Source organism: Rhinoderma darwinii, chromosome 2, assembly GCF_050947455.1.
Source record: "Rhinoderma darwinii isolate aRhiDar2 chromosome 2, aRhiDar2.hap1, whole genome shotgun sequence".
NCBI classification, from domain to species: domain Eukaryota; kingdom Metazoa; phylum Chordata; class Amphibia; order Anura; family Rhinodermatidae; genus Rhinoderma; species Rhinoderma darwinii.
In genome coordinates this window covers 219,001,914-219,027,011 of record NC_134688.1, presented here as the reverse complement: position 1 = coordinate 219,027,011, position 25,098 = coordinate 219,001,914, and the positions used below count along the sequence as shown (strand labels likewise).

The window sequence follows — 25,098 nt, the reverse complement described above, 5'->3', positions numbered from 1 at the left end:
TCCTGGGACAAACAGGGTGTGGAGAATCTAGAAAGCAGCTGAGTAGGGTGTCAGTAAATTACATATTATTTAAATAAGGTTTTCAACATTCAGATTTTCTTTAAAAATGTTGGCACGTTTTTTTTTTTTATGTTCTTTATGTGACTATCCACATAAAAAAATTCTTGAAATATTACACTTTTCACACTTGCATCTAGAGCAGTCACAAAAAGCTGATATGTTAGGACAGCAACACTATACACCAGTGCTTCTCAAACTGTATGTGGGCCTCTCTGGTGAGGCGCAGTAAAGTCGCAGCTGGTGAGGCAGCTTTAACACAAGTGAATTTATGCTGTAAAGGCCTTTCTCTGGCTGCACCAATATCTAATTTAGCAACATAACTGACTCCTTTTGTGCTTATTTTAACATTCCACTGGGTTCAGGAGACAAATTGAGGTAATTTTTTTACATTTTGGCATGGATTACGACCAAAAGTAAGGCCCAGACTCACTGCGTTCTGGCTGGTGAGGCCCCAGTAGAAAAAGATTAAGAAATGCTATACACTAAAAACACAAATACTCTGTATGCATGTTCCCCGTCACGGTCTGGTCTCTGGCAAAGGATGTACTCAATCTCTTCCTGGAGACTAAAAATCGACTAGATTTCTTTGTCAACTGACTTCCGTTAATTCCAGCTGCCATAAAGCGCACACACCCTGCTGCACTGACTACACAGGAAGTGAATGTCTCCAATATGGAAGCCACTAAGGAAGGTTTTACAAATAAAAAATAAATAGCTACAACATTTTTAAAAAAAAACACAAAAAAAACGCATGTACTGAAGTCTAATTAATGAAGCAAAATGAAATACATAACATTCATTTGAAGTGGAATAAAAGCGGGTCCGGTGTAGGGAGTTCAGGCACTACAGTTTGCTCACGGTGACATACCCACCAATTATATTGTAAAGGTAAATTACAATGCTTCGTTCAATAATATATACGATATATACTGTATGATGTGGGCAACTGCGAGCATGATATATGCTGTATGATGTGGGCAACTGCGAGCAAGATGCAAGCAGTACAGTAGATTTGTAGGTGGACACTGGCTATACGACACTTCCCAGTGGTCGGCTCAGGCAGCCCCAAAGGTAGGTGCAACAGCTTTATTGAGAGCTGTCGGTCTTGTAGGTGGTACAACTGAAGTAGACGTTGTCACATTGGGTACGTGGACCCACTGGGCCGTACCGCCTTGACGGTATGGCAGCTGGCCAACAGGACACATTTCACAGTCTATAGTTCGTATAGGTGTACCTGTGGTAGCTCAGACAGTAGCAAGACAGGCTCGGCTGGGACTTAGGCAACAGGCAGGCACCAGGCGTGGTGAAGCAGGACAGGCGTGGTACTTCGAGCAGTACGACTCAAACTCAATACGGCACTTGACCAGGATAGCACGGGATACAGGTTACAGGTAGTAGGAATGGGAAACACTGGGAACTGGAAAACACTAGGAGACCATTTGCATAGACAGACTAGGGTAACGACAACAAAGCTCAGGCAAGGCAGGAAGGGGCTGGGCCCTCTTATAGTCTAGGGTGCTCATGGGCTAATTTGGCACTTTAAGTAAGGTGCGCGCGCTGGCCCTTTAAGAGAGGTCACGAGCGTGCGCGCGCACCCTACGGGACCCGGCCAGGAGAAGTGGAAGTGAGCGCTGGCATCTCCTGAGGAGAAGATGGGGGCCAGCGCTCACAGACCAATGGCTGTCAAGAGGTGAGTGAGCCTGACGGCCCGCGGCCATGGGCACGACAGGCATTCCAGTCTGCAAGGAGAGAAGAGCCAGCTATTTAAATTATGGTGCTCATCAATATTTCCATACACAACGTTGTATGATGCTTTTCATTGTAATTTTACATTTGGGCTATTGTTCATGGTTATCAGCTTCTTTTAGGAGGCACTAAATAAAATACTGTTTTCTAGATGTGTTGATTTCTAGGGAAAGAATGTGAGTAATCAAACCCAAAATTAGCAGGCTTTGCGAAAAAGAAAGTGGCCCAGATAAAAACCATGTACAACACTAGGGGATGAGTTTACTTTCATCACTGTTGAAGTGGTAAATTAAAATACTGGGGAGTATGCTTAGAAAGTGTCTGAAGTCTTTCACAGGAATTAGTGACGGGGATTATGTGTAAAAATAGAAAACAATCTTCATCACATAATCACAATTGTACTTAAGAGCACTGGGTGGATCTCTTAGAGTTTAGTTTTGCTTGACAAACTTTTCTTTGACTCTGTTACACAATTACAAGTGTCTGTGTGGCTTGGTTCACACATGGAAAATCATAGTAAGGCCTCATGCACACGAACGTATTCCACCAGTATTTACGGACCCATGCCCGTAAATATGGGTCCGGTGTCACCAGTATTCCACCTGTATTTACGGACCCGTTTTCTCTGCATTAATCGGCAGCCCCTTCTCTCTATCAGTGCTGGAAAGAGAGAAGGGGCAGCCCTTTCAGGCAGAGTTTCCGCAGCGATTGAAAGTAAAAGAAGAAGTTCATACGTACCATTGTCTTGGTGACGTGTCCCTCCTTTGACACCCAGTCCGACCTCCCTGGATGACGCAGCAGTCCATGTGACCGCTGCAGCCTGTGATTGGCTGCAGCGGTCACATGGGATGAAACATTATCCCGGGAGGTCGGACTGGAGGAAGAAGCAGGTAAGTTAACTTTTAATACTATTAACTCAAGCAGTAGTCAGTCCCGAGTGCTGAAAGAGTTACTGCCGATCAGTTAACTCTTTCTGCACCCCGGACAGTGACTATCCCCTGACGTCGCCTAGCAACGCTCCCGTAATTACGGGTGCACACACGTAGCCACCCGTAATTACGGGAGCCCCATAGACTTCTATGGGCCTGCCCGTGCCGTTATTACGGACTGAAATAGGAGATGTTCCATATTTTTCAACGGCACGGGCACCTTCCGGTAAGCAAACGGGAAGGTACCCTGTGGCCAATAGAAGTCTATGGGCTCGTAATTACGGGCGTTTTTACATTCGTGTGCATGAGGCCTAAATCAGCATTCACTACACTGATGCATATATGCATGATTAGCTTCACAAAGTCAAAAGGATGGCAATAGTGGAACGTTTAGGGAGCTTTTAGTAAAAGGGGTTGATCACACATTTTTTTTTTTTTATCGATGGCCTATCCTTAGGATAGGTCATCAAGATCAGATCGGTAAGGGTCCGTCTCTGCGGCCTTTTCAGTATTTACCAGGCACAGCACTGTACAAATCACTTGAATGGGTCCGAAACAGCAATCCCGGGCACAGCCGCTCCGGATGTGTACTGCGCTGCGGCAAACGCCTTGGTCCCATCAATCAGCCGATTGGCGGGGTTACCGGAAGTCAAACCCCCAAAGATCGGATAGTGTGGACCTATCTTAAGAATAGACCATCAATACAAAATGTCCGGACAAACCCTTCAAGTGAAAAATTATATAAAAGTGGAATATGTGCACAAGCAAAAAAGTATTTTTGCAAAATTTTGTGCTGCAAAATACTGGAGTACATGTATGACAGCCATGAATTGGTGTAAGTGTCTAGTAAATAGCCACAAATATATTATGTAATGTGCGACATTTGGATAAATTTGGCACCAAATTACACTATTAAAAGCCTAATGGGAAAAATGGCAGAAAAAAAACCTTCTCAAAATTTTAGTATAGACTTTAAAGTAACATCTGGTCACGGCATATGTTAACTAAAAATAATGCTGTGGAAAACGCCATGACAAACTTACCAAAATGCGGTGTGTGAATACAGACTTAGGCGGTGCGCACGATTTTGGTGCGGTCACATTATAATTTTTTTGTCAAAAGCAAGAGGGAAGTATACCTGAGGGTTTAAGGCCTCCTTCACACATAGAAGTTTTATAGGAGAATCCCATTGAAAAACGCCTGAAAAAACACCATACCCAGAGCATGCTGCGTTTGGGAAAAAAACGCCACCGACCACAAAATTGCCTAAATCACCACAAACCAAAAACGCAGTTGTATGTAGTGCATTTTATATTTTACTATAGACCTTAATGTAACATCTGGCTGCACTCTAAGAACGCATTAAAAAAAACCTGTCAAAAACGCTGTATGTGAATCCAGCCAAAGGGTATATTTACAAATTTAGAGGTCTCATGTTATTTTATTTTTTGCAGTTCTCATTTTATTTTTTTTGCCAAGATCAAAATGCCAAGTTTCGGCACAGTCTACACTGGACGATCCAATCTCTGCTCATGCATTAACCCCAATGAAATCCTCCAGCCCCAACATGTTTAAAAACCTACCAAAACTCTCGTGGAACAACTTTTTTTTTTTTTAGGCCACTGCTACAATAGTACAATTCTACCAAAAACTATCAAAACGGTGTGTGTGATCCCAGCCTTAGGCCCCGACCGCAAAAATGGACCCATTGACTTTCATTGAACGCGGACACCTTTCCGTAGCGCTACAGATGGGTGTCCGTGCCGTAGAAATGTTCCGAAAATTATGGAACATGTCCGTTCTTTTGCTTTTTGCAGGCCGTGCTCCCATACTTTGTATGGGAGCACGGTCCGAAAATGCGGGTTGCAGTCGGTGGCCGGCCGCGCCCGCAATCGCAGGCCGTGATTGCGGGCACAGTCGTGTGCATGGGGCCTTACAGTTTGAGTTTCATTGGTTTATTTGGAGCTTCATCTCCTGGTCAGATGTGGAATGAAACTCTTGGTTGCTGCACAGCAGTCTATTTTGTAGTCTGGACCGCCCCCTCACAGCTGTTAGAATGCAGTTAGAGGATGGTTCGAACTATACAGCCTGACTGCTGTGCAGCAACCATATAATATGTTTTCCCAACTCTGACAAGGAGATGAGGCTTCGGGAGATAAAGCTCAATAACAGAATATTCCAAATCTGCTTACTTTTAAATTTAAAAGCCATTAAATTTACTTTTTAAAGTGAACCTTTACTTTATGCTTGTTTTTCCACTTTAGATCCCTGACTGTTTATAAACTAATAGTCATGGGGACTGACTACTCTGTGGGCTAAGAACTAAGCTGCAGCATAATGTGTTTCCAATGGAAAAAAATAAAAAAAAATACAAGCCAGTAAATCTCTAGATGCGGCTTTCAACCGATGAGAGGCTTTAGAACACAAGCTCTATATATTTGGGGCACAAGTTAAAACTGCTATAAAAATTGGATTCTGGCAGTTTCTTGTAAAAGTGATTCAGCCTCTAAGAGCAAATGAATGGAATATTAAGAGTGAAAATGGAAACTATTTCATAATTATCACCCTAGCTTTCAGGTCGCTTACATGATTTATAACGAGGATTACTTAGGTTTTTAACACCCAGGCTTAACCCAGAGGCTCAAAAGGTCACTTTTCTTCTAAAGTCCGTAAAGGAATTGCAGCTGCAGCTACAGTTAATGGATTGAAATTGTACATGCTGTTAAACAGGACAGCGGATTTCTTCTAATTTATGTGTCGAAATGATGTCATCACAGTAATCCTCGTAATAGCTGCAGGCTCAAAGTACTGTAGATCACTAGCTATTCATCATTCTACCTATGAGAAAAATAGGGGTATGGAGATATTTGACAGAAACACAGAAGATAGAGAGACAAAGAATGAGAGACAGAGAGACATATACATATTAAGTAAATTACAGGATAAGGTGGACTTGATATTAACAGACAGCCGGGTGAAAAGTAGATGTAACAGTAACAATGTCAATAATCTAATGCACAGCTGATAGAAAGCAGCCAACAGGTAGTAAGAACAGGGATGGACAAACTCCTAAATTTTATGCACATGGGCATATGAAAATACAGAACCAATACAGTGTTCTATGTGAATGCACAAAATGTATCGATTGTGTGGCTCTCTGTATGGCTTTTCGCTTTGTATGACATCTGTATACATTCCTTACTCGCTCCAGGAGAATTGTTATCAAGTACATGTATCTTACCAATATATATTGAACTCACGCTGCAAATTTATATGGATCATAAAATTCAGGTCTACTTGTCGGGAAAACTGTATATCCAATGGAATACGCTGCATTTTCCGCACAGACTGCGTATGGATATACAATATAATGATATAGCGAGTGAAGAACCCATAGAGAAACATGAGCTAGGTAGCTTTTATTATTAGCTGTATGAGCCAATTTGACTTATTTAAATAAAAATCAACCAATAAGTTGCAAATTTCTATGCGGAGTGGCTACATAGCCCCTGGAATCTGTCCAGTGCTTAAAAGCTATGTACACCCTTTGAAAACTTTTTTTTAAAATAAAAATTAGTGTGTTTGGTGCAATGTTCGAATTACTTTTTATTAAAAATAATTTTTACTTTTTGCACTACAGCTACTTCGTATCCTGTATACAGAACAGCTGTATCTAGGGCTGAAACCCGTACCAAGTCAGGTCAGTGGCAGTGACTGGTTCAGTGACTGCGGGTCCTGCAGTATTAAGCCCTTATCGACAACATCTTCGTTCATAACTTCGATGTGATCGATAACAGGTGGATCCTGCGTGTCGGACACGCGGGACCCGCTGTCACTGAATCAGTCAGTGCTGAGGACATGATGGATTCAGGTTTCTGAGCTAGATACAGCTGCTTTATATACAGGATACAAAGCAGCTGTATCTCAAAAAGAAAAAATATTTTTTAATAAAAAATAGTTAGAAAGTTGCACCAATTACACGGATACACTGTTTTGAAAATAATTATTATAATTTGTATTTAAAAGATGTAGATAGCCTTTAAAGGGGTTATGTGGGGATGGAAAATTATTAGCATTGTACTCACTGCAGTATGTGAGTACACTTCTAACATACATTCCGGTCCCCTGTCGCGCTGATTATGTTATTTTAATAAATTTTTACAGCGCTGCCAGGGAATTGGAAGTCTAGTGGTGCAGTCTAACTTCATGACGACACAACTCGTAGTCATGTGACCGGCCCCACTGTACGCCACGCACGGATGTAGCCACCTTTAACTTGATTCTGATAACTTGCTGCAGCGTGATATCACAACAAAAGCCATTGAAAAGTCATTGAAAACTTCAACATGAGGGATCTAGCCACTGTTTATTTAATGTGTTAAAAGTAAAAGGTAAAGACGGCTAAATCTGTAATTACTGTACTACTGCTACAGCCATTACATAGCGTACAGCGGGGCCGCTCACATGACGACGAGTCGTGTCGTCAAAGTTAGACTATGCCACTACACTTCAGGTCCCCTGGCAGAATTGTAAAAATCTATTAAAATATCCTAATCAGCGCGATGGGGGACCGGAATGTATATTATCGAGTGTACTCAGACGGTGCAGCGAGTACACTGCTAATAATTTTCCGTCCCCACACAGCCCCTTTAAGGATAAATTATACATATTAGATTTTATGGAAAGGGAATGCACTGGAAAGGATTACAGTATCGCCCATGACTGTATAGATTTAGCTATGTAAGTACAGGGACAAAACCTCTAAAAGCTCAACTAAGTTATCAAGCAGTATTACAGAACTAAATGAAACCAAAGGCTAAACACAGTATAACAAGATTCTAATAACTACATACACTAAATAAAATCATGTTAGTCTCTAAGAAACAATAGCAATGATGACAGAAGATTCAGAAAGAACATTCACTGCCCTAAAATATCTTCATCTAATTCACAAATAAAGTTGGCAAATCTCCAGAGACAGATTTCTCTTGTAGTTTTAGAGGTCAGTTAGTTGTTATTTCTGTACTGTGGGGAAATCAATGGTTTGTTTTTTTGAACTCCTGTAAATAAATGCAAGGGGGGGGGGGGGTAATAATACCCTTACACATTTATATGAACATATATTACTTTCACAATATATTTCTAGGACTATTCACAGTGAAATCATCAGATAATGGACTATCAACAACCTATAAAATAGTAACGCCTAATGCGCACGACCGTGTGTGCCGTCCGAGTGCAGTCAGTGATCCGAGGAAAGAAAGAACATGTCCTATCTTTCCTCGGATCGGAGCCTCGGACCATTTTTCATGGACCCGATTCACCCGCTAAAGTGAATGGGTCCGTGAAGGCTATCAGGTGCCACTCGGATGCCGCCAAAAACGGCCCGAGTGGCACAACGGTCGTGTGCATGAACCGTAAGCAGTCCCATCTAAACAAAAATGTCATGCAGCAATTGAATATCCTGCACTTCAGTGACAGCAGCTGGACGCAAAATATATAGGTCACCTTTGGAAGGGTTAATTATAGTGTAAGCTGTACTGTGCCAGAAAGCATTGCTGTTAATACCTCTTGTAACACTGACAGAGACTCACTTACCCTGGACACAGACATTTGATTGGTTGTTAAGGTACCGGTTTTGTCTGAACAAATGACCGATGTGCAGCCGAGAGTCTCAACAGATGGAAGACTCCTCACGATAGCATTCTTTTTAGCCATTCTACGTGTACCAAGAGCCAGACAGGTAGTAATAACAGCTGGGAGGCCTTCAGGAATAGCAGCTACAGCCAAGGCTACAGCAATCTTGAAGTAGTATATAGCTCCGCGAAACCAAGAGCCTCCATGAACAGGGTCATTGAAGTGGCCGATGTTGATGACCCAAACAGCCACACAGACCAACGAGATGACTTTAGATAGTTGTTGTCCAAATTCGTCCAGCTTTTGTTGTAGTGGAGTTTTTTCTGGCTCAGTTGCAACCATTTGGTTTCTGATCTTCCCAATTTCGGTAAAAACACCTGTTGCAATCACTATTCCAACCGCTTTACCAGCAGCAATATTGGTTCCCTGAAAGAGTATTCAAAATTATTGCAATCAAACGAGTAAATAAATAAAACAATAAAAAATAAAACATACAGTACAATGTTTTCACTATAATGGCTCATGTACTTCACATACTACCACGTGCCTCCATTTTTATAAAGAATCATGGCTGTACGCTGTATTATGGTGCATTGCTTCAAGGTAAATAAGGACTGCTACAGAAAAGAACTATACAGCGATCTATGGGTAACACAGACCTGTGGGGACACCATAGTGTCAATATGAATTGTGTGATTAAGCAGCAAGCACAAGTAGCTCCCTCAAATTTCAAAAATTTAATAATGTATCAACTTCAATATATAAAGAAAATCCAGTCACTCCAGACTTTTCTCTTCAATGTGGTTTTACATGTGGGATTCCACTAACAACGTTCTGGACCACAATATCCTTCTTCAGGTTTAGAAGTGGAGAGAATATTCCGTGGGAAAACCATGCTCCCTGGTTCTAAGTCTGAAGAAGGAAATTGTAGTCCGAAATGTTGCTACAATGGAATGCCACATGTAATTAGGGTCAAATAGTAACTTTATTCCAGAGAAGAAAAGTAAAAACTGTAGAATAACAAATAAGTCGGCACTCAGGAAACCATAAAGTATCAGTAAAGTCATACCATCAGAGCATAACAGTCTTCTCAATTTTTAAATAAAAAAAGACAACAAAAAGACAAGGGAAGATAAATACAGATTAAAAAAAATTGAAAGAGGAAAAGGGGAAGGGAGGCATGGAAAGGGGGAAGTGGGCATCTAAAAGTAAATTAATAATAATTGTTACTTATGTAGTGCCAACATATTCCGCAGCACTTTACAATTATCCGTCAAATAGCCGTTAAGGTATTAGGCTGTCGAGCCAGTATTTTTCCAATGCAGGGGAGCGGCTATCACATTTTAACACAGCGAGGAGAGCACGGTGTCATTGAGAGTAAAGCCAGTTGGGGGGAATTGTTCAGAGTGGATGAACACATTACTATACAATAAAATTATCTTATCCTATCTGGCCTTCAGAGGTGGGCAACTCTGCCAGATATAAAACATTGCACCTTTCTCTGAAAGACATCTCCAACAGAGGACAGACACATCTGGGAAAATGCGGTGTAAGAGCGCAGGAATCCTATACCAACAGGTAAAAATGATGAAGTGGGTTTCTTGTAGTTTACACGAAAGAGAGCTTTTGTGTGTGAGATAAAAGACATTACACCAGTCAGAACATTTACATATATGCTACATATAGAAGATTGTCTAAATTAGTCCCGGTACCCTGCAGCAACTTGTAAAGTAATGAATTCAAGTGAGGAGGCAGTGTGCTTAGAGCAAAGATCGACTCAATTGAGTTAAGGAAACTCTTATGAGGACGAAATAAAGCTCTGTAGCTGACCATAGGAATACAATACATTCCCAGCAATAGGTTGTTACTCCAACGGACGAGTGTACCACCGTCCTTAACATGTCGTACTTGAGGGAATGTAGAGGAAAGAAATAATAGAAATCCATTTCTCAAGAAAAGAGTATTACTAAATAAAGCCATAAGGAGGCTAGGATACGAGGATCTCTAAATGTAATAAGCACATGAAATGCATAGAAGTCTGGATAACTGTTCATCTTCCCTCTTTCTATAGGTCTTTTTACGCGAGTAGATCTTCTGCCTGTAAACAAGTGCCGATTGACAAAACACGTCGATTGGCATTCATGTGCTCCACACAAACGTAGCAATGATTGCAAGTATGGGGACGACCGATTATTAATACGATCGTTCTTCCCCATACATTTTGCATCTTGTCAGCAGAACATCCCCTGTTTAAACAGGGAGACGTGCTGCTGACTAGCGACCAATTTTCTGCCCGCACTAAAGATCCAATCAGCCGATGAAGAGAGAGAAATAGATGGTTTAAATACATAGGATGGCTGGTGCAAATAATGAATGATCTGGTCTAGAGTATACACACGACTGCTGATCTTACTTACAGAGAAAAGCATGTTCTTTTTGTCCTGATTGACAGCTCTAGGGTCAGGGATTGGATCTGTATGTTTGATCACTGAAACAGACTCTCCTGTAGAATATACAATAACATATTTCATTATTACTACTTTTATACTCCTGTGGGATGTAGATTGCATATGGCAGTACAAAAAAAAAAAAAAATAATGACGTTATAGCTCAAATTACTCTAGGCTAGGTTTCACAATATACAATGGAAATTTAACAATGACGATCAAATGTTTGATTTACAAAAGAAAAAAAAGTATACGTGCATGCATGGAAATCAACAGCTCTAGAAACCCAGAATTAGTTTATATCTAAGCTAAAAGAGTAATTACACTTTCATAAAATTCTTGACATGTCATAGAGAAATATCAGAAGTTTGGATGGGTCGTGATCCGGGTGCTGAGACTACCATCGTTGCTGAAACGAAGGTGCAAAAGCGCTCAGCCGCGGTGATCAGCGCTCCCTGTCAGGCTGAAGACGACTCTCATAGAATGTCTATGCAATGTAGAAATATATTGAAAATCTTGCGACACAAATGTCTAATGTTATAGCAATAAAGTAATAATTTAAATACATTATGGTTCTTACCTGTCAGAATAGACTGATCAACACGTAAAGTTGTAGATCGAATGTCAATAATCCGAATATCAGCAGGCACTTTATCACCAACTAAAAAATAAATAGATAACTTCAAATAACTTTACATTCACATATAGTCTACATGTACAATCATAAATGCCTTCTATTTATCTGGAAATGTCTGGTTTTCTTCTTTACTGGGTACTCTTATCCATGTGCCTAAATGTTTTCTCTGTTTTAACAAAGTCACATTTACATTAATAATAGTGTTCTGCCTCCTCACGAGTTATAAATTCAGTACGTAGGAGGTTAAAAACTGCTTGTCCTACAGCAGGTGTATCAACTGTAGCATTGAAAAAATGTGGTTTCCTAGGAGGATAATTCAGAAGTAATCTGCACAGCTAAGCAAAGCCAAGTGAAAACAAGAAGCCACTTTACCACACATCAGGAGAAAAAACACGGCCGCAGAAATACAGGGTCAAATGTTATCTGAATGAGTAGAAACATGCTATATACATGAGGAGCTCCAGCACTGAAGTTTGACTACACTATAAAGCATTCATTATGCCGTCATACACTCTAGCCATAAAAGTGAAAAACACAATATAAAGCATACGATGCCTGTATTTATCTACTACTTCATTACACTTTTAGACTACAGCTTGGTGCCATACACATGGGCAACATCCTAGACAGTTATTAGACTATGCCATCGTCTGAATACCTAATTTACTATATATGGTAAATTACACAGAAGGCCAAGTCGATGGTCGAGGGGATAGGACAAAATTAGCGGATGGGAAAGCTGCTAGGCGATCAAAAAGTGCAACAAAATAACACATTAGCCCACATTGATCATGCAGTTTACACAAATTGCAACGTACAACTAACTTGCGATTTTTCTCATGTCAAATTTGGAAAGCGACGAGAAAAGTGGAAGTCGTCTCCAAGGAGATGTATTTTGTCGCACATTTGCTCCTACTTATAGCAGCCGTATATATGTGTTCTTCAGCCTCTCACGGTGCAAAATGCCCAAGTTTTAATAAATTTGTCGCAAATCACGCCAACTATCTCCTTTACGAAGACTGGTATAAGATACAGTAGCCTTCGTAATTGTGTGATACACCAAAGTGTTCATAAATATTAACAAATCACTTCTCCCATAACAAAAGAAGCATCAGAAAAGCAGGAAAAATAGTCACACATTTGTTATGGATATCTCCACCTAAGGATATGTCAATGGAGGTATACACAATGTAGATTTTGCAAAAGTGAATTTTAAACTAAAAGGTTATTCTCATTGATTAAGTCCACAAACCGTGGTATGGACGGCACATCCCGGCCCCAGACCAGCAACAGGTCGTCAATGTAGCGTCCATACCACAGATGGCCTCACCATATGGATTAAATTCTGAGAAAAGAAAATCCTCCTCCCACCATGCCATATATAAATTGGCGAAAGGTGGTGAACATTTTGAGCCCATTAAAACCTAGCTTTGATCTCAGTCTCATCTAGCAGTTGGCTAAGGAAGAAGAGCTTCTGGGATTGCGATGCCACGTCCATCTAGGTCAAGGCTCTTTTGAAGTGATCCAAGTTTCTGATCTAGTCTATCCACCCTTTCAAAAGTGAAGTGGAGGTCAGCCTTGGACAACTTTTTTTGATGCATAAACTGAGATATATTCTAAATGAATCAGAATAAAAGGTAGAAATATTTGCAATAAGGCACCCAACGGAGAATACAGCAGTCATGGGAAATAGAGGTGACATTTCTCCGAACGTCAGAATGCTCATGATGGGCAACCGCCTTAGTGCAGAAAGCTAGAGCAGCAGGATTGAGAGATCCATGTTTGTCTGGTGGCAGTGACAGAGCTCAGATCACACAAGGCCACATGAGAAAACTGAGAAGGAAAGCTGCAATCCACCACACGAAGTGGATGCTGAAGGTTAAGTGTAGGGCATGAGAAGAGCTGGAAGTTTCATAAATGTTTTTACATTATATCTACTCTATTGAACATGTGGAATCAAGTATAAGTGGATAGGTATAATAATATAATAAACAGGTCACAAATAGCATTCAGGTTATTAAGTCCAGATATGATAAAAGGGGGAATGTCAAATTACAGCCTCATACTAGAATTTATGCAATACTCAAACAGATAAAACTTAAAAGCAATAGATGTGATCTGCTGAAGAGAACACCGATCTATTGTTTAGCTGTTACTATGGAAATGGTAACAAAAAACCCTAACAAGCAGTTATGATGTGTGTACAATAGATTGTGAGTTATGTACAGTAAATCAGCAATCTGCCAAAATATGAAGCGTCCACATTGTAAACTCTAGAGCCTTGGCCTGTACTAATATATAGGATAAATTCAGTTCTTATGCATAGAGGGATTTAATACGGAGAACCAACGTGTGGTATTGCAGGAAAGTTATTCAGTATACAGCAAGGATAACACAGTTTATGACGGTCTGTTTGATTGAGTGCCTAACTCATTTTCAGGTTGCTTCTATAATATGGCTATTAAACATTCGCAAATTTTATGACCAGAGATTTTGGAGAAAGTTTATAAAGACTGGCAACTCTCTCGTGGGTACACCAATCTAAATCTCTAAATTAACATGCATCATAATCCCAAACAAGACATGCACTTCTAAGTAAAAATAATCCAGACCATTCTGATAACTCAGACACTCCGAGCAACTTGAAAGCCATGTCCCTTTGTATGGGCACAAACTACCAAATGCAGTTTGTGTTTCCAATGGTGTCGGGAGGGCTCATAAATACAGTGTTTGTACAAATGTCATAATTTTAATCGATTAATCTCACAATTTGCAACTTATTTCACTTTACTGAAAGGTATCCTTGTGAATGTTCTACTAACTACTTAACAGCTTGTATACTTTCATTCTGTTTGAGTTTCAGTGTTAGCTCATACAATTTCCCTATTTGTACGTTCCCAAAAACTCCAATGAAAATTTATTCATAATAAACCTTGAACATATAAGAAAGGGCTTCCTTTACTAATGCAGATGGACTTTACTTCCTTTCTCGGAGACATTTCTTGAGAAAGACAAACCTCACTTTTACCTGAAGAAATGTACACAACCAAGTGTTTCAAAAACACCTCTGCACTGCGAAAACCATTGTATCGTCTTATTAGCGCCTACATGCCACAATATCCAATAGTCTCTTATTGGAATTCAAAGATGAAAGTGTGTGGTATTATATGTAATTGATGGAGCAACAATGCCAATATTATATATTAACTTCCCCTCACTGAAAATCACAAGTCCTCACCATCCTAATAAATCGGTGTTAGGCCACAATGCCTTCCATCACCGGTGGCCACGGGAACCCATATAACCCGGCCATGAACAGCAACAGCTCCACCACACTTCTGGCCTGCATAAGCAGAAAGTTACTGGTGAGCAATTAAACACGCAAGGCCTATCTTCTGTGGCAGCAAATGCTAAAATAAGAATATGTGCACACACGGCAGATTTGTTGCAGAAATTTCTGCGACTGAAAATCTGGTCAATACAACTGTTTTTTTTTTGTTTTTTTTTATGAAGCAGGTAAATGGATTTTAATAAACCTCACTGAAATGTATTGAACAGCCACTAAAATCTTTAGAACAAACTGCGCTTGTTTAGCTCCAGTTACATGAAGCAATCATTGTACAAGAAGCAAATCTTTGATATATTACTCACACTGGCAAGGAAGCATGGCATGGCTATACCTTAGCTATCCAAAATACATGAAAAGGCTTGAGAACCTCTTGTCTGGGTCTTAAGGTGCCACATGTTACTTTTAAATGACACATTACTTTTACCCCTTGGCGACATGTCATGTACATTTACATGACAGCCACAAAGGGGAAGTATGGAGCAAGCACAGGGCTGAGCCCGCTCCATACTTAGCATACTTCGTAACAGCTGCCCTCCCCTGCCACGCAATTGGGGGTGCCAACGGTTGTCATGTCAGCCTTGGGGCTTAGTAGGACCAGGAAAATAGAACAATACTCTGCAATATTGTAGTATATTGTACACTCTATCAAACGATTGCCAGTTCACTCACCTAGGGGGACTAATAAAGAAAAAAAAGTAAATGTAAAAAAAAACATTTATGTAAAAAATAAAAAAAAGGGTTAAACATTTTCCCATGTTTCCCCTAAAGTAATGTAAAAAATTAACTAAATAAACAATTTTTATTGCCACGGTTGTAAAAGTCCGAACTATTCTAATATATTATTTAACTCACACGGTGAACGCTGTAAAAAAAATATCCTGGATACATAGAAGCTGTATCTTGTACTGAAACTCAAATACGTCAGGTCAACAGGACTGACGGTTTCGGTGACAGCAGGTCCTGCGTGATCCAGCTATTATCGATCACATCTAAGAAATTATAGCTCTTGGAAGGTGGGGAGAAAAAATTTTTTTAAATGAAGAAAAAAAATAAATAATTGGCTGTGGCTCCATGAAATATTACCATGAAATATTACACACCATTGTCTGAAATAATAGTGTATGAAAAATACTGCATTATTCACACTATATGCATGTCATTTTACTACGTAAACATGAAGTTCTCTGTATAATTCTAATAATATGCTCTGCCTCATTTTAATTATATGTTAAAATCTATGAAGAATTGATTCAATATTCCATTACTCATATAGATTTTAGTGACTTTCCAACATTTCTCTCTTTCTAATAAAGCTCTCATTCTGCACTTTCTATTTGTGTGGTCAGATCACCCTTAGGGTTGCGAATGGCAAAATTGTATATGGAAAATACCATGTTTCCTTGAAGGTAGAGAAAAGAAAAAAACACTCTGGAAAAGTAGTCTGCAATTTTCCACAAGCTCAGCAGTATTTTTCTTTAGCACAGTAAATGCTGAATAATGAGAATGCTGCTGCCTATGGAGACAATCTGTTTTGGTGAAGGGATTCTGATGGAGAAACAGAGCAAAATTTGTCATTTAATACGGCTACATCTTTAGTGCATTGTGATAACTATTTTTCCTATGGAGAACCTCAGAGAACCCTCTGATATCATGAGATGTGCAAAATGAAAACTCTTTCTGACTAGCTCAGCTTAGCTAAAGCTGTATCTTTAGACAATTAAACAAAAATGGCCACCAAAGACGTCATACTAGTTAAGATTTCATGCACCATGTTATATCCAGTCCAGAGTCAACACAGCCATCTATCAGGAAATTTTAGAGCACTTCATGCTTCCCCCTGCTGATAAGCTTTATGGAGATGCCGGTTTCATTTTCCAGCAGGACTTTGCACCTGCCCACGCTGCCAAAAGTACCAATACCTGGTTTAATAACCACAGTATCACTGCGCTTGATTGGCCAGCAAACTCGCCTGACCTAAAGACCATAGAGAATCTATAGGTTATTGTCAAGAGGAAGCTGAGACACCAGAGCCAACAATGCAGACGAGCTGAAGGCCGCTATCAAAGCAACCTGGGCTTCCATAACACCTTAACAGTGCCACAGGGTGATCGCCTCCATGCCACGCCGCATTGATGCAGTAATTCATGCAGAGTCGGAGCCCCGGCCAAATATTGAGCGCATATACTGTACATACTTTTCAGTAGGCCTACATTTCGGTATTAAAAATCATTTTCGAAATTGGGCTGATTTAATATTCTAATTGTCTGAGACACTAAATTTTGGGTTTTCATTAACTGTTACCATAATCATCAACATTAAAAGAGAAAAATGCTAGAAATAGATCACTCTGTGTAATGAATCTATATAATATGGGAGTTTCACTTTTTGAATTGAATTACTGAAATAAATTAACTTTTTGATGATATTCTAATTAATTGAGAAGGACTAGTATACAAGGCAGTATCATATACAGATCAAGACGCGTATGTAATGCTTTGCTCTGATACTGAATCGGCTAGTGACGGATCCAAATTTGCTCTTTTCTCATCTTCCAGTGATGAGGAAATTCAGTCAGTCACTAAGTGGGCCACCATCAAGTCCTCCCTGATAATAGCGAGCATTTCTGGGTTTCCCCCGGTAACTAGCTACTTCAGGGATTCATGTTGACACAGCGGGTCTTGATGATTTAAGTTTTTTTAAACTATTTTTTTTTTTCAAATGAGTTTGTTAATTTTATTGATACGCAAAACTAACTTATATACGGAGCAATTTATTGCAGCTAATCCGCAGTCATTTTATGCCAAGCCAAACAGGTGGCACACTGTTAATGCATTGGAAATGCATAAATTCTGGGGGTTGCTGTTAAATATCGGTATCACAAAAAAACCTCTGTGAGATCATATTGGTCAACAGACGTGTTACACCATACACCCATGTAATGCAACACAATGTTCAGGGGAAGGTTTGACGCAATAATAAAATTTTTGAACCATAACGATAATATGCAGTGTCCACCCCAAGTGACCCCAATTCTGACCGCCTTTATAAAATCCGGCCTGTGATCACCTATTTACAAAAACATTTAGTGAAATATACACCCCTGGAAAAGAGATCGAAATTGATGAATCCCTCGATTATTTTAAGGGCCGACTAAAATTCAAGCAGTACCTCCCCAATAAAAGAGCCAGATACGGCATCAAAATGTTTAAATTATGAGAGTCTGAAACTGGCGACACCTATACATTCAGAACTTATGATGGCAAAGACACAAAGATTGAGCCCCCAGATTGCCCACCTGTCCTAGGTACAAGTGGTAAAATTGTGCGGGATCTCTTGCACCCCCTGCTAGACCAAGGCTACCACTTGTACCTAGACAATTTTTCCACTTTTTAAATGCTTGACCGTAAAAAAACGTAGCCTGTGGAACAGTACGGAAAAATCAGAGAGGCCTCCCAAAGACCCTCCTAGGCCAAAAGGCTACAAATTGGTGTGAGCAGGGCAATGTGCAGTGATAGGGTGCTCTTCTTAAAGCATAGGGACAAGAAAGACGTCCATATGCTCACTACAATTCACAATGACACAAGCACTCTCGTCCATGTGCGAGGCAGATCTGCTGAGACCCCAAAGCCTGTTTGTATACAGGCGTATAATAAATATATGGGGGGGGGGGGTCGATCTTTCCAACCAGATGATTAAGCCCTATAATGCAATAAGGAAATCCAGGCACTGGTATGAAAAAAAAAATTGTCATGCATCTTGTCCAGGTAGCGATGTACAACAACTTGTACGTTTTGTACAGATCTGTCGGCAATCGTGAAAAATACCTGGAATACCAGTAGAACATAAATCAGAAATTAATTTTTGAAGGCAGTGAGGAGGAAGGAGAACCTTCAGCATCAGCCAGTGGAGCCTCTAGAATAGTTTGACTGAAACATTTTCCTTCAGAGGTGCCTCCCAAACAAAAAAAGTTACAGGCACAAAAAAAGTGTCGCGTGTGCTACAAATGAGGAATCCGTAAATATTCTCATTCTCAATGCGACACATGCCCCTCCAAACCTGGCCTTTGTATTAAAGATTGCTTTAAAACCTTTCACTCCTCTTTGAATAAATGAACAAAATTAATAATCTAATCTTTCACATTTATTTAGTGACACTTTTGCCCCTTTTAATTTTTTTAAATTTATTCTTATGCCTCTTTCTTTATTGCCCCATTACAAACTTGAACACAAAATAACTAAAACTAAAAATTCTCATTATACCCCTAGATGAATAAAACATACAGAATATTTCTGTACTACAGAAAAATAAGTGTAACAGACGTGTGTTTCTCTATGGTTTCCAACTGCAAAAAAAAATGTAACTGACACATCTGTAAAAAAAATAAAAAATAAATACTCTCTACAACCTCTTATTACACCCCTAGATGAATACCTTCAAAAGTGAATAATTATCATATCTTCTGATAAACTGAGGTTTATATTTTTGCTCGTGTTTGCCTGTTATTATGACCATATTCAGCTGTTATATTTATTCTCATAACTGGTGATATGGGCATCTTGCTTTTTTTTTGGAGGATATCAAGCTGTTAACGATCAATACAGTATGCACTCTAGATGGTTTTATTCTATTTTTTTCACTGACCTTTTACTGACAATACTTTGGGGATTGGTGGTCCTTCAGGCCTCGTGGACACTTCCAACACAGTTTTCACGGCCGTTTTTGACGGATCCATGTGTGCCCTCCCGTGGGCACTCCGTGTTTCCATTTCCGAGTGCCGAGCATGGTACTGTCCAGGGTGCTGAAAGAGTTAATGGGCTGCACTGATCGGCGGTAACTCTTTCAGCACCCTGGACAGTACCATGCTCCGAAAATACAATTTTAACCAGTTAGTGACCAGCCCATAGTGTTTTTACGTCGGTCACGAACGGGTCTTATTGCGATGCAATAGACTTTTTACGTCGCTGCATCAGAATAAGTAAACAGAGCAGGGAGCTGTCAAATCTCCCTGCTCTTAGCTGCCAGATGTAGCTGAGGGCGTCCCTGCTCGACCGGGTGAGATCGATATTAGTATCGATCTCGCCCGTTTAACCCTTCAGATGCGGTGCTCTGCTCAATAACGTGCACCGCATCTGAGTGGTTTTGGAGAGAGGGAGGGAGCTCCCTCTCATCCCACTGACACCCGGCGATAAGATCGCCGAGTGTCTGTGTCTCCGATGGCAGCCGGGGGCCTAATAAAGGCCCCCAGGTCTGCCTGTAGTGAATGCCTGCTAGATCATGCCTCTGGCATGACCTAGCAGATGCCTGTCCGTTTTACACGGACAGGCATAATACACTGCAATACAGAAGTATTGTAGTGTATTATAAATGCGATTGGATAATCGCATAGTGAAGCCCCCTAGTGGGACTAGTAAAAAAGTTTAATAAAAAGCGAAAAAAAATTAAAAACCCACTTTTCCCCCTTACAAACTGCTTTATTATTAACAAACAAAATAAAGTAAAAAAGTTACGCATATTTGGTATCGCCGTGTCTGTAACGACCCCGACTATAAAGTTATTACATCATTTAACCTGCACGGTGAACGTCGTAACAATAAAAAAAAAAAACATGCAAAAATTGCTGTTTTCTTTGAATCCAGCCTTAAAAAAAAAAAGTGATAAATGGTGATCAAAAAGTCGCATCTACTCCAAAATGGTACCGATAAAAACTACAAGTCGTCACGCAAAAAAAAAAAGCCCTCCTACAAATGCATTGGCGAAAAAATAAAACCGTTACGGCTCTTCAAATATGGAGACACAAAAACAAATCATTTAAAAAAAAAAAAAAAAAAAAAAAAGGCTTTTCACTATGTAAAATTAGTAAAACATACAAAAACTATACAAATTTGGTATTGTTGCCATCGCAACAACCCACTGAATAAAGTTATTGTGTTATTTATACCACACGGTAAACGGCGTACATTTAGGACGCGAAAAAGAGTGGCAAATTTTCTATTCCCCCCAAAAAAAAGTTAATAAAAGTTAATCAATAAATAATATGTACCTCAAAATGGTGCTATTAAAAAATACAACTTGTCCCGCAAAAAACAAAACCTTATATGGCTATGTCGACGCAAAATTAAAAAATTTATAGCTCTTGGAAGGAGACTATGGAAAAACTTAAAAAATGGCTTGGTCATTAAGGTTTAAAATAGGCTGGTTATTAAGGGGTTAATGAAATAATGAAAAAAATAAAATAAGTTCATACTTACTTTCCTCCTGTCCGGCCTCCAGGGAATACGTTTCATCCCACGTCACCGCTGCAGCCAATCACAGGCTGCCGCGTCATACAGGAAGGTCGGACTGGAGGAAGAAGAGGGACTCATCACCAAGACAACGACCAGGTACGTATGAACTGCTTTTTATTTTATTTTTAATCAGCAGCCTCTTTTCTCTATCAGTGATTGATAGAGACAAGTGGCTGCCGATTAGTGTAATATATCTGTAATGTATTTCTGCCCGCCCGGCCGTTGCTAGGCAACGGCTCCGTCACACGGATGACTTCCGTGTCCTTCCAGTTTTTTTGGACGGCCCCACTGACTTGCATGGGCCTCACGGTCACAGAATCTCGGACCAAAGTAGGACATGCTCTACTTTGGATCGAAACGGAGCAACGGGACCGTCAAAAAAACTGAAGTGTGCATGGCCCCATTGAAATGAATGGGTCAGGGTGCTAGCCGTCAGAAAAACAGCTAGCACCCTGAAGAAAAAGACTGAAGTGGGCATGAGGCCTTACTATTCATATATACGGAGTTGGACACTGCCCCTTATATATTCTGCAGGTGACAGGTTGTTTTGCGCACATTTCAGTTCCTACCTTGCCGGGCAGGGACCGGTTATCGTGTGCCGACGTCACTTGGCATGTCCATCTCTCATATAGCATTTGATGGTGCTAAAGAGGCGTTGTACAACCAGTCCCTTTGAAAAAAGATGTTGAATATATTTCCCTGTAACTGTTCTTTCAGCCTGTGAACACTCTGGAGTTCAAACACGGTTGTATCGATTTTTCCTCCATTTTTCAGATATATTGCCCTTCACTACAGGACAATTTTTCCTTGCTTGCTAACTTACTATATATCAACAGCTTTGTTAGCATGATATGGTCATGCAGTAACTACAGGCAAAAATGTACTGAAAAAGACAAGTCTTTTTACCAGTAAAAAAATTGGTGCTCCTCTATTGTTCGATCCTCCAGAAATGAAACATATTTCTATACATAGGCGTAAAAGAGTAGAGGAATAAATTGTGAGAATACATGCCATTTATATATGCTGTACCAGAATGGCACATTTCCAGTTTTTTTTTTTTTTACACCGAACCCCCATTATTTTCCGCTTTAAAAACGTTGCTAACTACATCCCTAGATGAATAGCTTACGGGTATCGTTTTCGAACTGGAGTAACATCTGGGGATGATGTATAGTTTCGGGCCTTGTCATGTGGCTACGCAGGAGACTATGGCCAAAGTAGAGGTATTACTGAACACAGAATAAACGGTGCAATAAATATTGGGGTGCATTACTTCAGGATCATGAATTTTGCATGACAAAAATACCCTTAAAATGACACTTGTGAAAAAAACCTACAATTACAATTTTTCACACCGGCTTTGCATCAGTTCTGGACCAAAATGTAGGCTCAAAATGCACACTACACCCCCTAGATGAATACCTTAGGGGGTTTAATTTTGAAAATGGGGTCAATTCTGGGGTTGTTACATTGTTCTTCCAGCTGAAATCCCCTAAAGGCATGGAATAGGGCCTATAATTTATATAAAATTGTGTTTGGGGCCAACCATTTGATTGAGCAGCAGATGGGCGTATTCATAAACATAGTAGAAAAGGCGATCAATGTTGGGGTACAATTATTCAGTTTAATCTACTTTGTAGGAAAAATCAGATTTAAATTTTTCACATGGAATTTGCCTCATATCCTACTAAAAACTTGGGCTCTAAATACTCACTACTCCGATGCAAACAAAGTAGACATATGGGAAATGTTAACTTATAACTATTTTGTGTGGTATTACTGTTTTACAAGCAGATACATTTAAATATAGAGAAATGCTAATTTTTGCAAATTTCCTCTAAATTTTGGTGTTTTTCACAAATAAATATTGAATTTAACGACCAAATTTTTTCATTATCAATAAAGTACAACATGTCACGAGAAAACAATCTCAGAATTGCTTGGATAGGTCAAAGTATTCCAAAGTTGTCACCAAATAAAGTAACACGTCAGATTTGAAAAAAATTGGCTGTGTCTACAAGGGGTTAATCAGCCTCAAAAATAGAAAGGCCAGATTAGACTTTGCCAAACAACATGTAAAGAAGCCGCCCAGTTCTGGTACAGCATTCTTTGAACAGATGAAACGAAGATCAACTGGTACCAGAATGATGGGAGGAAGAAAGTATGGAGAAGGCTTGGAACGGCTCATAATCCAAAGCAAACCACATCCTCTGTAAAACATGGTGGAGGCAGTGTGACGGCATGGGCATGCATAGCTGTCAAAGGCACTGGGTCACTAGTGTTTATTGATGATGTGACTGAAGACAGAAGCAGCCGGATGAATTCTGAAGTGTTCAGGGATATACTTTCTGCTCAGATTCAACCAAATGCAGCAAGGTTGATTGGACGTCGCTTCAGAGTACAGATGGACAATGACCCAAAACATACTGCGAAAGCAACCCAGGAGTTTAAGGCAAAGAAGTGTAATATTCTGCAATGGTCAAGTCAATCACCAGATCTCATCCTGATCGAGCATGCATTTCACTTGCTTAAAGACAAAAAACTTAGGGCAGAAAGACCCACAAACAAGCAACAACTTAAGACAGCTGCAGTAAAGGCCTGGCAAAGCAACACAAAGGAGGAAACTCAGTGTTTGGTGATGTCCATGGGTTCCAGACTTCAGGCAGTCATTGCCTGCAAAGGATTCTCTATAAAGTATTAAAAACAATTTTTTATTTATGGTAATGTTAATTTGTCCAATTACTTTTGAGCCCCTGAAATGAGGAGGCTGTGTAGAAAAATGGTTGCAGTTCCTAAACGTTTCACAGGATATTTTTGTTTAATCCCTTGAATTAAAAACCTGAAAGTCTACACTTCAATTGCATCTCAGTCGTTTCATTTCAAATCCAACGTGGTGGCACACAGAGTCAAAATCATGAAGATTGTGTCACTGTCCAAATAATTCTGGACCTAACTGTACCTTCCGATAGATGCCACTGTATAGGCATATAGTGGCATCAGTCTCCCCTAGGCTTCAATGTAAAAAATATATATATATATATATATATATATATATATATGTTTCACGTGGAAAAGTTTATTTTTTTTTTTTTTTTTTTTTTGCAGGGTGCCTCTGCTATTCCATACAAATGGAAAAAATGCATTAAATGCAAAAAAAATGTTGCATAGATTGCGACTTCTCATGCATTTGCGACTTTTTTTCACCAGAAAACTGGCATAGAAAAGTTAAATTCCTCACAGTCGGTGGAAAATTAGCTAAATATATTAAGAGGGCAAACTCTTAATATATTTGGTTCATCTTTGGCTGTCCATGCGCCAAAAATGCAAATATGCACCTGCTATAAGAGTGTAGATTTGCGCCATAACTTACACTAGTTTCTGGCGTAAATTATGACAAATCGGTCATTCTGGCAGATGCCCAGCCGCCTTTGATAAAACGCCACCTTCTATTGCTGCTGGAACTTTACGGTCAGTTGCTGAAATGTGTTCAACACAGGTGTCTAACTCAGAAAGGAGGTGGACTCTGCTATTGATCTACATTGCAACGATAAAGCTTATTGCAAGTGTCAGGGATCATTACTATGTATATTGTTTGCAAAAATATTATCCTCACACATGTATATACATTTCAGTTCTTTGTGTAATATACTGATATATAACAAGTTCTTTGTTCATGTCGGACACACCTATGGAAGACACCGCCCCTGGAATGCAAGAGGAGTGTACAGAAGAATTTGCAGCTGAGAAGCCGGTGGGGGGCTTGGGCACTCCCACATCTCTAGGGAGGGGGCATGTGTCTTTTTCCTGTGTTTCTTTGTTCTGAATAAAGTTAGTTCGCTTCCTGTCTGACTTGGGGAAAGCTGTGTACCAACATCTCTGGCTGGTTTACTTCTTTCCAGGCATGCCTTCAGCTTTCAATTTACAGAGGTGGTTATTCGGTGTGAAATAACAGGGGACGGAAGCCACCCTGAAATACGGACCTGACACAAGTACAGCAACATATGATTTT

At 39.9% G+C, this 25,098-nt stretch overlaps 1 protein-coding gene across 1 annotated transcript in view; it reads right to left on the bottom strand.

Moving 5' to 3' along the window:
• The window catches only part of ATP2A3 (ATPase sarcoplasmic/endoplasmic reticulum Ca2+ transporting 3), a 254,440-nt gene that overhangs the window by 126,363 nt on the left and 102,979 nt on the right, over positions 1-25,098 (bottom strand). The window contains exons 6-8 of the mRNA XM_075852856.1: positions 11,400-11,480; positions 10,790-10,875; positions 8,334-8,798 (exon numbers count right to left, since the gene is read on the bottom strand). Of these exons, the coding sequence (XP_075708971.1) occupies positions 8,334-8,798; positions 10,790-10,875; positions 11,400-11,480 (632 nt within the window). The remainder of the gene's footprint in view (positions 1-8,333; positions 8,799-10,789; positions 10,876-11,399; positions 11,481-25,098) is intronic.